This window comes from Eptesicus fuscus, chromosome 5 (assembly GCF_027574615.1).
Source record: "Eptesicus fuscus isolate TK198812 chromosome 5, DD_ASM_mEF_20220401, whole genome shotgun sequence".
Lineage (NCBI taxonomy): Eukaryota > Metazoa > Chordata > Mammalia > Chiroptera > Vespertilionidae > Eptesicus > Eptesicus fuscus.
In genome coordinates, this window is record NC_072477.1 from 22,003,800 (window position 1) to 22,016,142 (window position 12,343).

At 42.6% G+C, this 12,343-nt stretch overlaps 1 protein-coding gene across 4 annotated transcripts in view; it reads left to right on the forward strand.

Moving 5' to 3' along the window:
• The window catches only part of LOC103283568 (acylphosphatase-1), a 50,090-nt gene extending 42,151 nt beyond the window's left edge, over positions 1–7,939 (forward strand). For 3 of the 4 annotated variants that reach the window (XM_008138825.3, XM_028141359.2, XM_028141360.2), the window contains 4 exons: positions 2,367–2,390; positions 2,493–2,571; positions 4,769–4,920; positions 7,540–7,939. In XM_008138825.3, the coding sequence (XP_008137047.3) occupies positions 2,367–2,390; positions 2,493–2,571; positions 4,769–4,920; positions 7,540–7,659 (375 nt within the window). In that variant the 3' untranslated portion in view covers positions 7,660–7,939. Of the gene's footprint in view, positions 1–2,366; positions 2,391–2,492; positions 2,572–4,768; positions 4,921–7,539 lie in introns of those variants that run through there. The other variant, XM_054715902.1, reaches the window with a different exon arrangement.
• Positions 7,940–12,343: the final 4,404 nt, after the last annotated feature.

The following is a 12,343-nucleotide window of genomic DNA, read 5'->3' on the forward strand; positions in this document are numbered from 1 at the left end:
GGTGTGCGGAAAGCTTTGCTTCCCCTGTTGCTGGCGGCAACCCTGGCCTGCTCTCTCAAGCTCCATTCTGCTGCCATTTGTTTGAATTTGTTTACCTTCTATAATTGAAACTTTGTAGCTTGAGTGGAGGCTTAGGCCTGGCAAGGGCAGGCAGAAAGCTTGGCTTCCTCTGTTACCTAGGAAACCTTGCTCTCTGTGGCTGTAGCCATCTTGGTTTGGGTTAATTTGCATACTCGCTCTGATTGGATGATGGGCGTGGCTTGTGGGCGTGACTTGTGGGTGTGTCGGAGGTGTGGTCAATTTGCATATTTGTCTATTATTAGATAGGATATCAGAAGCTGGTAAAGGGTCTAAAGGAAGTGAGATTGTCCAGGGGAAGTATGAAGAATAAAAAGAGCAAAGAGCGGAACATTTAGCAAATGTTTTAGCAAAGGTCTGGAAAGCTACTGCCCAAAAGAAGAAACTGTAAAGGATCATTGAATGTATTTGGTCAGCAAGGGAGGAGGAAAATTGGGAAAAAGTAATATTGCCCAAGCCAAGGAAAGTTTTAAGCAAGAAGGAAATGGTTAACAATAGCAAGTTGGATTTGGCAGTCATGAGGACATTGGTTACCTTGTGGAATCATTTCCTGGGAGTCGGGTGAGACAGAAGACAGATTGCTATGGGTCAGGGAGTGAGTGAAGGGAGGGGGAGTGGAACTAACTATACTACTCTTTCAAGAACTTTGGCTGCATACAGAAGAGAGCTTTTGGATTATGTTGATTTTACCCTTTCCAAAACCGCCCTTTCATCAGACAACTTTTGCTTTGTTTTCAGCATTGCTCTTTTCTCCCAACATAGCTTATTTTTCCAAGGCTCCTCCTCCAAATTGTCTTAAATCCAAAAGATAGGATCTGTTAGAATCTTTTGTTATTCAATCTCTAAGTATTTAACCAGAAAATTACAATAAAAACTTTTCATAAAGTGACTTCAAAGACTATTGGTAAGGAGTTTATTACAGATTGAAACAAAGCTTATGGTTTCAGAAAATCTTGATTATGTTAAGTCTGGCTGATCAGGAGAGATTCTGTTGATGCTGGAAGAAGCTGGAACCGTTTTGGTATCTTAAAGAAAAGGTAGCTACTTGGACCCTAGCAGTTGAACGATCACCAATACATCTTCCTATAAAGTTCTATCCTCTAGCCTGATGAATGAGCCATTTTAATATTTAAATTATCTAGCATTAATTGAATGATTAAAATATGAAATAAACAGACAGTAAGATCTATCTTCCCCCCGCCAGGCTTACTAACTTGTTTTACAAGTCCCAGATATACAGGCACAAGAGAGAATAGCAAAGAAGTTAGGTTTTATCTGTATCCACACTAAGCCTTGTTAGTGGGTCAGGTATTATATCTTTCTGTTAAGATTTGTTTGGAAAATGGGTGGCTTTTAAAAAAAATGCATAGTATTTACAACCTAGCTGTTTATAACTTTGCTCATTTATAAGCATTTTGGACTAGAGTGTACATGGGATGGGGAGAGAATTTTCTGAGTCTGGTCTAAAAGGAAAATCTACCACGTTGTAATCTTAGGAAGCTAACTTATACATTGACATTTCTAGGAGTAAAGAAATCCCGTGTTTTCTTATAATGAAATAATTATATATGCCAATCTCAAAACAGTTACTTCCAGAAGTTAAACAAAGTGGTAGTGTGAACTAGTGTCTGCTTTAAATTTCTTTAAAGTCCTTTTGTAAATATTAACATCTTCAGGGATATAACTGCTAAAAAAGGCTGCCCTTGGGACAGAGATATACTAGTGAGGAGAAACGTCTCAACAAGATTCCTTAGAAAATATGCTTTTTGACCTGAGGGGAATTGTAAAAAAAAAAAAAAGCCCACGGGAACGAACATGACTACTTATGTTTACGATATCTAAGCAAGTGTTATACTGAGTGCACAGTTGTGTTGATGATTCTTGTATATTTATTCAGTTCCTGTGTAATATTACACTTGTTCTGGTTGAGACTATGAATACAAACAGACAGCCTCTTAGTGAGATGCCTCCCTACTATGTAGAATCAGTTGAATCATCAAGGCTACTCTCACCAGTTACATAACCTCATGAGTCGATGAGCTGTCTCTGGAGGAACTTTCAGTAGCTAACATATTCTCTATTCAATAAGAGTTCTAGTCAGTTGTCTTTGTATTTCATATTTAAAGTGCCTTACAATAAATAAATTATTTGCACCTAAGTGCTGTATTGCTGGAACTCTCCTTCAGGAGGCATATTTTAAAGAAGAAAATTGGGATATTTTGTAAACTATCCAAGGGCAAGTATAATGTAACAGTAGATTAATGCCTGTTTTCCTTTTTGCTTTGTAGGAATTTATTCGAGAACAAGTGGAGGTAAACTTTTCTCTTCTTTGGGGTTTCACACAAGGGCACCACACAAAAGGCACCACTGTCCCATTTCCTTTCCCATTAATAAAGCCTGTGTTTATGCATTAGCTACTCCAGACCACAGGAGGCATCCAAGGGACACTGCCACTGACGGTCCAGAAGGTGTTGGCATCTCAAGCCTGCCATGGTAAGACTCAACAGCGACAAGCACCTCTGCATGCTGAGCACTGGTCGGGGTACAGCACATATGAAAGAAGTGGGAGGCACATTTACTACCCCTCTGGGCGGGCACAATTCAGGTTAAGAAACTGAACACACTCAAATTGAACACTAGAAAACTACAAAGCAAAATACCAACACACAGATTTTACTATAATGCAGACTGACTTATATGAGTGGAAGAGTAACTCTCCTAGAGGAGATATATTTTGAGTCAAGTTTTGAATGAATTGAGGGACATGGATTCACAAGCTAGAAGAAAGTTTACTGCAGGGGGAGGAAATAGTCTATGCAGACCAGAGGCACAAATTAGTTATATGAGGCACAGCAAAGAGTACCAATAAATTAGACTGGTAAGAAAGAAGCCTAGAAGATCACAACAAAACCTTTAAATTTTATACAGAAGGCATTAGAATCATCAAGGGTTCTTGAGTAGGGTAATATGATAAAACTAGAGGCCTGGTGCACAAAATTCATGCACAGGTAGGGTCCCTAGGACTGGCTGGTGATCAGGGCCAATCAGGGCCTTCCGTCTGCTGGCCAGGGCCTTCCTTCCCCGGCTGCCAGCTTGGGCCTTCCTTCGTTCCGCGCCGCCCTTGGTGGTCAGCGCACATCATAGCAAGTGATCAAACTTCTGGTGTCCTGGTCAAACTCCCGAGAGGACACTTTGCATATTGGCCTTTTATGTATACATATAGATATAGAAGGTGGTGTTGGAGGAACTTACCTTAGGGGTCCTGACAGCTACAGAATCCCCTGCAACTGTCATTTGACCACAAAGGGGTCTCCAGTTAACTGACACCCTCCTCTGATCTCTCTCCATCAACCTTCTCTTCTCTTCACTTCCTGTCTTTTCTAGCTAAGTAACCAGTCACTCATTAATTTGTCTCCTGTAAATATCCTAGACTCCTTTTATCCTGTCTTGACTCCTCATATGTGCACCGTCACCAAATTTCACCATCTCTACCTTCAGAATGTATCTTAAAATGGTCTGACACCATCTGTTTCCACTGCCACCTCTCTCATTCTTGCTGCTTGAATCCTCTTACTTAGTCTCCCCAAATCCATTCTGTGTCTGCTTCGAGCTACTTTTCCCTCAGCACCCAGAGCAATCTTTTTGAAACGTCCCTTTGAGCATGTCATTCTTCTAACTAAAAGCTGTCAAGACTATTCATTGCTATAGGATAAAAATTTTACTCCTCACCCTGGCTTGCTGGGGGCTTCATGATCTGGCCCCTGCCTCTCGTTTCATCTCACTTTCCACCTTGCCCTTTACATTCTAGCCTCCTCCTTGGCCTAGTTCTTATGTTTCGGCACCTCCGCATTTGCCCTTTCCTCCGTCTGAAATGCCTTTCAGTTCCTTCTTGTCTTTCTAAACCTAAGGTCTCGGATTAAATATCATTTTGCCAGGGAAGCCTTCCCTGACCTCCTAAACTGGGTTTTTCTATTACATTTCTTTCATGCTCTACATTTTACAAAACTTATAATTTATAATTTAAGTCTGTAATATAAAATGTATTTTATATACTTATATATAAATATGTATTTTACATATGTAATTTATCATTTAAGTTATTGTGTAATTACTTATTTAATGTTTGTCTCACCTCTTAGACCCATTAGATCATAAACTTCATGAGGGTGAAGATCCTTTTCTCATTCACTGCCTGGCATAGCTCCTAATACAAAGTATATACTTATAAGTATTTATTGATTAAGTTAATGTGTGCATAAAGGCAGTTCTGACAATATGCATTTAGATTAAGATTATTATGGAAATAGAAAAAATAAGCAAATGAAATGGACATTGTAGAAAACAATCAGAGATCTTGGTGCTAGATTGGCTATGGACAAAGGATGACCTTGACTTCATAAACATATAAGAAGTAGGCAAAAATATTGCTCTTGCCTCTTTGAGAAAAACTCTGAAAGCAAAAACCTACCAGTTAAGGAATGCCTCCAACAGGGATCAGAAAGACAAAGGCTCCATAAGGAAAAGCTGAGAGAGAGGTCAGTCCTGAAGCCTGAGTTTCGAGCAGTATTAGAGTCACATGAGAGAGCCTCAGAAACATTTTACTTTTCCCAGATACTTGGCTCTGACCCAGGGTCAGCATTGGTTTCCCACCATATACACCATAACCTTCTTGTTTCTGTCTTTCGTTTAGGGGCCATTAAGTTTAATGATGGCCTGAGCTTAGAGGAGAGCTATCGCCTTATTGAAGCCCTGTCCTGGTGCCAGCTGCCATTCCAGTGTGCTCATGGGAGACCTTCGATGCTGCCGTTGGCTGACATAGACCACTTGGAGCAGGAAAAACAGGTACAGTGATGACTAACAGAAGAGGAAGCAAAGTTTATCTGCTTTTCCTTTTTCAGATGCTATTATTCAAATGTAATGTCTTAATCCTTCCCAAAACAGGAGATTTCTGAAAATTACACATTGGAAGTTTATGTAAAGTCTCACCATTTCAGCTTCTAGCTCAAATTCAAAATGGAGCTTAGGCAGAACTGTCAGATTATACACATGATGCCTTTGTATTTTTTAAGCTTAACACATGTACACACTGGTGTATTCTGAACATCTGTTGCCTATTGACTCTAGATTTGATAAGATGCAGAAATTCTGGGGTTACAGAAAGTTGGTAGAAACAGCAAATTCACTGCTGGCAAATGGAACCCAAACAGCCGTTGCTTGGTGGCACTTGCCGGAAATGGTAGCTACCTCCAAGGACCTCTAGAGTTATGATTTGGGCATCATCAGGCCGGGGAAAGCAAGCTTAGGAGATTTCCACATCAAGCTTTGGCCCTGATTACTCAGCAGCCCAGGAACAATGATGTCGATAATACATTAAAGGCACAGTGCTTAAATTAAAGAACTTTTACTGTCCTTGTTACAATCTTAAATGAAACAGAATATGAGAGTATGATAGGCATATCCATGTTGCTGCTTTCCAAAATATTGTTTATACTAGAGGCCCAGTGCACGAAATTCATGCACAGGGGTGGGGAGGGTCCCTCAGCCCAGCCTGCACCCTCTCTAATCTGGGACCCCTTGAGGGATGTCTGACTGCCCATGACCAGGCTGGCCTGGTCGCCCCTAACTGTCCTCCCCTGCAGGCCTGGTCGCCCCCAACTGCCCTCCCCTGCTGCCCTGGTCACCCCTAACTGCCCTCCCTTGCCGGCCTGGTCACCCCTAACTGCCCTCTCTTGCCAGCCTGGTCCCCCCCAACTGCCCTCCCCTGCAGGCCTGGTTGCCCCCAAATGGGCAGTCAGACATCCCTTTCACAATCCAGGACTGCTGGCTCCCAACCACTCACCTGCCTGCCTGCCTGATTGCCCCTAACTGCTTCTGCCTGCCAGCCTGATCACCCCTTAACTACTCCCCTGCCAGCCTGATCGATGCCTAACTGCTCCCCTGCCAGCCTGATTGCCCCTAACTGCCCTCCCCTACTGGCCCGGTCACCCCTAACTTCCCTCCCTTGCCAGACTGATTGCCCCTAACTGCCCTTCCCTGCTGGCCTGATTGCCCCTAACTGCCCTGCCGGCCTGGTCGCCTCTAATTGCCCTCCCCTGCCGGCCTGGTCGCCCCTAACTGTCCTCCCCTGCAGGCTTGGTTGCCCCCAACTGCCCTCCCCTGCTGGCCTGGTCACCCCTAACTGCCTTCCCCTGCAGGCCTGGTCCCTCCCAACTGCCCTCCCCTGCAGGACTGGTGTCCACCCAACTGCCCTCCCCTGCAGGCCTGGTCCCCCCAACTGCCCTCCCCTGCAGACCTGGGTCCCCCCCCCTGCAACTGCCCTCCCCTACAGACCCGGTCACCCCTAACTGCTCTCCCCTGCAGGCCCGGTTGCCCCCAACTGCCCTCCCCTGCAGGCCTGGTCGCTCCCACCTGCCCTCCCCTGCAGGCCTGGTCTCCCCCAACTGCCCTCCCCTGCAGGCCTGATCACCCCCAACTGCCCTCCCTTGCAGGCCTGGTCCCTCCCAACTGCCCTCCCCTGCTGGCCTGATCACCCACCACTGCCCTCCCCTGCCAGCCATCTTGTGGCAGCCATCTTGTGTCCCCATGGGGATGGCCATCTTGTGTGTTGGAGTGATGGTCAATTTGCACATTACTCTTTTATTAGATAGGATGTTTTTAAATCCTCACATGAGGATATGTTTTTATTGATTTTAGAGAGAGAGGAATGAAGAGGGAGAGAGAGAGACATTGATGAGAGAGAGACATCAATCAGTTACCTCCTGTACGCACCAGGGATCGAACTCACAACCTAGGCATGTGCCCTGACTGGGAATTGGATCTGAAACCTTTTGGCATATGGGGGATGATGCTCCAACCAACTGAGCCACTTGGCCAGGGCCTAAATCTTTTCTTTTGCTTACCTTTCCTGCTAAGGGCTATAAAGTCTTTTCTTGTATGGAGTTTTCAGGTATTGATGTTTTCTGACTAATCCAGTAGATTTTACTCTATTAAAAACTTCTTTTGTAACTGGCCAGTGTGGCTCAGTGGTTGAGTGTCAACCTATGAATCAGGAGGTCACAATTCGATTCCTGGTCAAGGCACATGCCCAGGTGTGGGCTTGATCCCCAGGAGAGGGCATGCGGAAGACAGCCAATCAATGGTTCTCTCTCACCATTGATGTTTCTATCTCTCCCTCTCCCCTCCTCTCTGAAATCAATAAAAACCTATTACAAACACACACACACACACCCTTTTTGCTTTACATGACAGTGAAAAAAATGAAAAAAAGTTTTGTCCTTATTCCTGAAGAGATGGGGATCTAGACTTAAAGTTTTCAGTCCCACTTATCTTAGAAAATCTATACTCTCTCTGAACCCAGAAATTAGAAATCTAAACAAATTTGAATAGTGATAATTAGGAAATACTTATATGCCACTTGGCTTTTCCTACTGGTAATTGGAATTACTTTCTTTCTTCCCATAGCTTAAACCCAATCTTGCAAAACTTCGCAAAATGGCCCAGGCCTGGCGTCTCTTTAGAAAAGAAGGATGTGATACAAGGCAAAGCCTGCAGGTATCCATGCCTCCTTGTGAGCCACTATGAGGACAGAATTACTGATCTATAAGGAACCAAAAGGGATGCTAACTATATGCCTCTGAGCAGAGAGCATAAACAACAGGTACCAGCAGTCTTGACCGAAGCAGCCCAGTGCACCCGAGCAACATGTCAGTCTTCCTTGAGCCGATGATCCCTCTAGTTGAGTAGCAGATGGAATTCAAGCCTAAAGACACTTCATTCATTTGCATCCATGGACACAGGAGGATGCCCTATAATATCTACTTTTTGTAACTTATTTAGGGATAAAATTTAATGATTTGTCTGATTGGTTGGTTTGTTTATGGTTTTCTTGGGATGTGGGTTTTAGTTTGTTTTGCAATTTTTTCCAGCCTCATAATTTGCATTGATGTTAATTTACCTAATGCTGAACTCCCAGGAATCAAGTCCACCCCCTAGACTGCCCAGGGCCATGCTCTAGCTTTCCCCTCCCTTCACTTCCCTCTGCTGCTGATTTACATTCTAAAACTCAGACTTAAAGAGTTTCTCTACCCTCAATAAAACCGCTCTCTGTAGTCTTCCATCAGACCTATAGTTAGATTATTTTAGGGATAAAAACTATTGATGAGAGAAATAAGAATAAGGATAGAATAGAGAAATTAAAGTTCTTTTCTTCATTTTTTGTTTTATTGTCACTTTAAAAATTCAGAGTAATGTTGTTCATATTCCAGAGTAGTAAAATGATGAAAGTACTATGAGCTTGTTTTTTTAAAATAGTTTTTGTACTTTATAAAGTATCTCTATGTGAAAGCAATTTTCATATCAAAATGCAGCATTTACTCTTTCAACCTAACCAGGTGTGTTCTCTACATTTTTTCAGGAGTCAGGGTTCTTTGGGTCCCTTTCAAATTATATCTTGGTTTTATTACAATATGTGTATCTAATTGCCTCATAATCTCATTTGGGATTTTTCTGCAAATGCTTGTTATGCCACTTTTAACTTGTATTTCCCCCACCTATTTAGATGACTTGATTTCTGGTTAATAAGACTCAATAGACTAAAGTCCTATAGCAGGGAAAAAGGCAAAAGAAACAGCTGGCAATGTTTATTGCAACTGGGATGTTATACAATGAAAAAGATGATGCAATGAAAATTTCCACTTTTTTATTTCCTGACCAGCCTGCTCAAATTGGCCTTTGTATCAGTGGAATTATTTTCCTCCTTTTTAAATACAGGAAACAAACTAGTGCTCATGGAAGAAAAGTTTGTTTGCCAATAGCCCTGCAGTGAATCTTACAGGAGCAATGAAGTATTGCATTCATTAGTGTGTGCCTCAGCGAAGGCTCACGGAAAGCCTTCACTGGTTTTCAAGGGGATCCTTGTAGAATTACATAATTGGAACTCTGAAGAATAGGCACCACTGTCTAGAAATGGTCTTTCTTCTTCTAAATACCCATAGACGGTTTCATAGCTGGGAGAGAGGACCTCAGAAAGGAGGGTGCTTTCAGGGGGGTTTGCAAGGCTGTCAGGGGCTCTGCCTCCAGGCCCAGCGGGGGTGCCCTGGCCTCTGGACCTCTGTCTCCACTCTCCAGAGCTACATGGAGGCCAACTGTCTTGGGAGTTTTGAAATCTTTTCAGATCAGACCACTGTGTAGGATTTAAAAAAATGTTACAATACCTCTTATATAAGGACAATGGGGTGCAATTTCAAAAGGTTTTGCTATAATCCCAAACCACTGTTTACTGGAAATTAAGAGAGGATTCGAAAAAGTTCTCCATAAATTATGTAACCAATTTTTCTAGCTAGCCTGGATCAATCAATGTAAGAGATAATTATCCTATTTTATTTTATTTTTATTTATTTATTTAAAATATATTTTATTGATTTTTTTACAGAGAGGAAGGGAGAGGGAGAGAGTTAGAAACATCGATGAGAGAGAAACATCAATCAGCTGCCTCCTGCACACCCCCTACTGGGGATGTGCCCACAACCAAGGTACATGCCCTTGACCGGAATCGAACCCGGGACCCCTGAGTTCACAGGCTGACACACTATCCACTGAGCCAAACCGGTTAGGGCATTATCCTATTTTAATAATTTATAAACTCAGTAGCATGTATCAGCATAAAACCAACCTATTAGCCAAAAATATCTAACATTACTTTGATTATTGCCTATTAGGGTTCTGTTCTGGTTTGTTTTTAACTCAGGTGCCATAAGAGTAAAGATACATTTAAATTTTCCAATTTATCAATGGAATTATTCCATTGATACAAAGGCCAATTTGAGCAGGCTGTTCAGGAAATACAAAAAATGGAAATTCTCATTGCAACATCTTTTTCATCATTTTTAAGGTTTACAAAATAATTTTTATATACCTTTTCTATCTTATTTGAATTTCCTGGTAACCCATGAGATAAGGTGTATTATTCTCCCCATTTTACAGAGGGGGGGGTAAAGCTGAAAAATATTAAGTGATATTATCTAAGATTATACAGCTACTAAGTAAAGCTGAGAGCGGTAACCAAGTTTTCTAGCTCCAATAAAAAGAAGAGCTACCATGTATACATTATTTCAGTCCTTACAACAATCCTCTTAGGAAGCCAGTATCTCTTTTTTACAGTGAGACTACTAAGGCTCAGAGATGTTAACTAGTTTGCTGAGGACCTAAGAGAGCCGGAATTCAGACCCAGGGCTGTGTGACTTTACATTATACACTCCTTCCCATTATTACCTCCATATGCTGCTCTATGTATTTTTAACTTATTAGTGATTTATCAGTTTGAAATTTAGTAGTTCATTTTTATTAGATTCTGGTTGGTGGAGGCTTCATTAACTTCAGAGTAAAACCTGAGAGATGAGATGGGCAGTGAAGTTGTTCCTGAGAGTTCGTATTTTTGGTAATATCTTTCAAATTTTTATTGAGAAATAAAGGTACATAACTAAGAAACGTATATAACTAGTAGCTGTAGTCAGGGAGAAAGGCAAGGAAACTGATGATAGAATATGGTAACTTCTAGGTTTAGAGATCACCGAGTTACCAGCTGTATCTTTATTATTGAGATAAGAATCTGTCAGAATTGAGGCTAAAGCGGGCAATAGGAGAGGTCTCAGAAAGCTTAGTGTGTAGGCTAAAAGGAAGGGGAGAGACTGAGGAGAGGGCTAGGGCAAGGTTCTGAATGTAGCTGGGCATCTGGAACTCCACGAGTAGTTGACAATGGAGAGGTGTTAGCCATCAGACTTTGGAGCAAGGCAAAGGGTCAGAACAAATGAACAGCTGGGGTCTGAGTCTAACAGAGGGAAAAAAACAAGTCAACCAGAACAGGGCCAAGGAGGGGGGCCAAGTTCTAGAGATGTGTAGGGGGCTGAGGAAGTCATGCCAAGTGAGAACAGATGCAGCCAGTCAGTTCCTAGAGAGCACTGACAGCCAAGCTCAGCTGACGCTTCACCGGTAACAGCACATCTGAGAGAAGGGAATGGCATTTTCTGGCACAAAGAACTTTCTCCCTGCTCCCACCTGAAGTCCCACCCCATTCCATCAAAACTCTTTACAAAAGCAGGTTAACAGTGAGAACTGACTGGCATGTTTGCCACTGTATGTCCTATTTTCACCCTCCCTGAGCTGAAGTTGCTCATTAACAGTGAGATGGCAAAAAGATGAGCTCAGAAGAGAGGAAAAGAAGTCTGGGAAACCAAAAATCTGGATAATGTGTACCAAATAATCTCTTCCTTCAATCCCTCCATTAATTCCTTTATTCATCTTTCAGTAACTCCTGAGTCCCTCCTAAATATATTGCATCAGAAATTTTGGAGGGTATAAAGAAAGAAGGGGTTATCCTATGGCTTGGTATTTTTCAAACCCTTGGGCATTTTCAACGCATGCCCATTTGTCAGAGCACTCAGAAACATTTGATAAAGTTCTGGCAACCCCATCCAAGCCCGTGGGAATCTGAGTGTCTTACATATTGGAATCTATGGAGCCAGGAAGCTAGTGACTCAAGTAGCAGTCTGAAGAAGCTAGATTTGGCCTGACTCTGCCCACACAACTTGCCTGACTAAACAAGTGCTCTTGTTCCCTTCAAAAGCAAGTAATGATGGTCCCACAAAAAAGTGGTGTGGAGTTAGCTACTGTTATTAGTTTATCATTATTCAAGGTAGCTCATCACCTCTCTTTTGTAGTAGTAAATTGCAGAATTTAACATATAGATTATGAATTTCAGGAATCTTATCAAGTTTTTCTAGGCAGGTCTTAATACTAAATGTAACATGCCTGAAAAAAACAAAAACCACTACTGAAAGGCTCCTTCTCTTCCACACAATATCCTCCTATATAATAAAAGGCTAATATGCAAATCAACCAAATGGCAGAACGACCAGTCGCTATGATGCACACTGACCACCAGGGGGCAGACGCTCAATGCAGGAGCTTCCCCCCGGTGGTTAGTGCATTCCCATGGGGAGCACTGCTCAGCCAGAAGCCGGGCTCACAGCTGGCAAGCACAGTGGCAGTGGTGGGAGCCTCTCCTGCCTTCATGGCCTTGCCAAATCTAGCTTCTTCAGACTGCTACTTGAGTCACTAGCTTCCTGGCTCCATAGATTCCAATATGTAAGGCACTCAGATTCCCACGGGCTTTGATGGGGTTGCCTGAACTTTATCAAATGTTTCAGACATCCCGAGTGCCCCCAGACTGCGAGAGGGCACAGGCTGGACTGAGGGACCACCCCCCTCC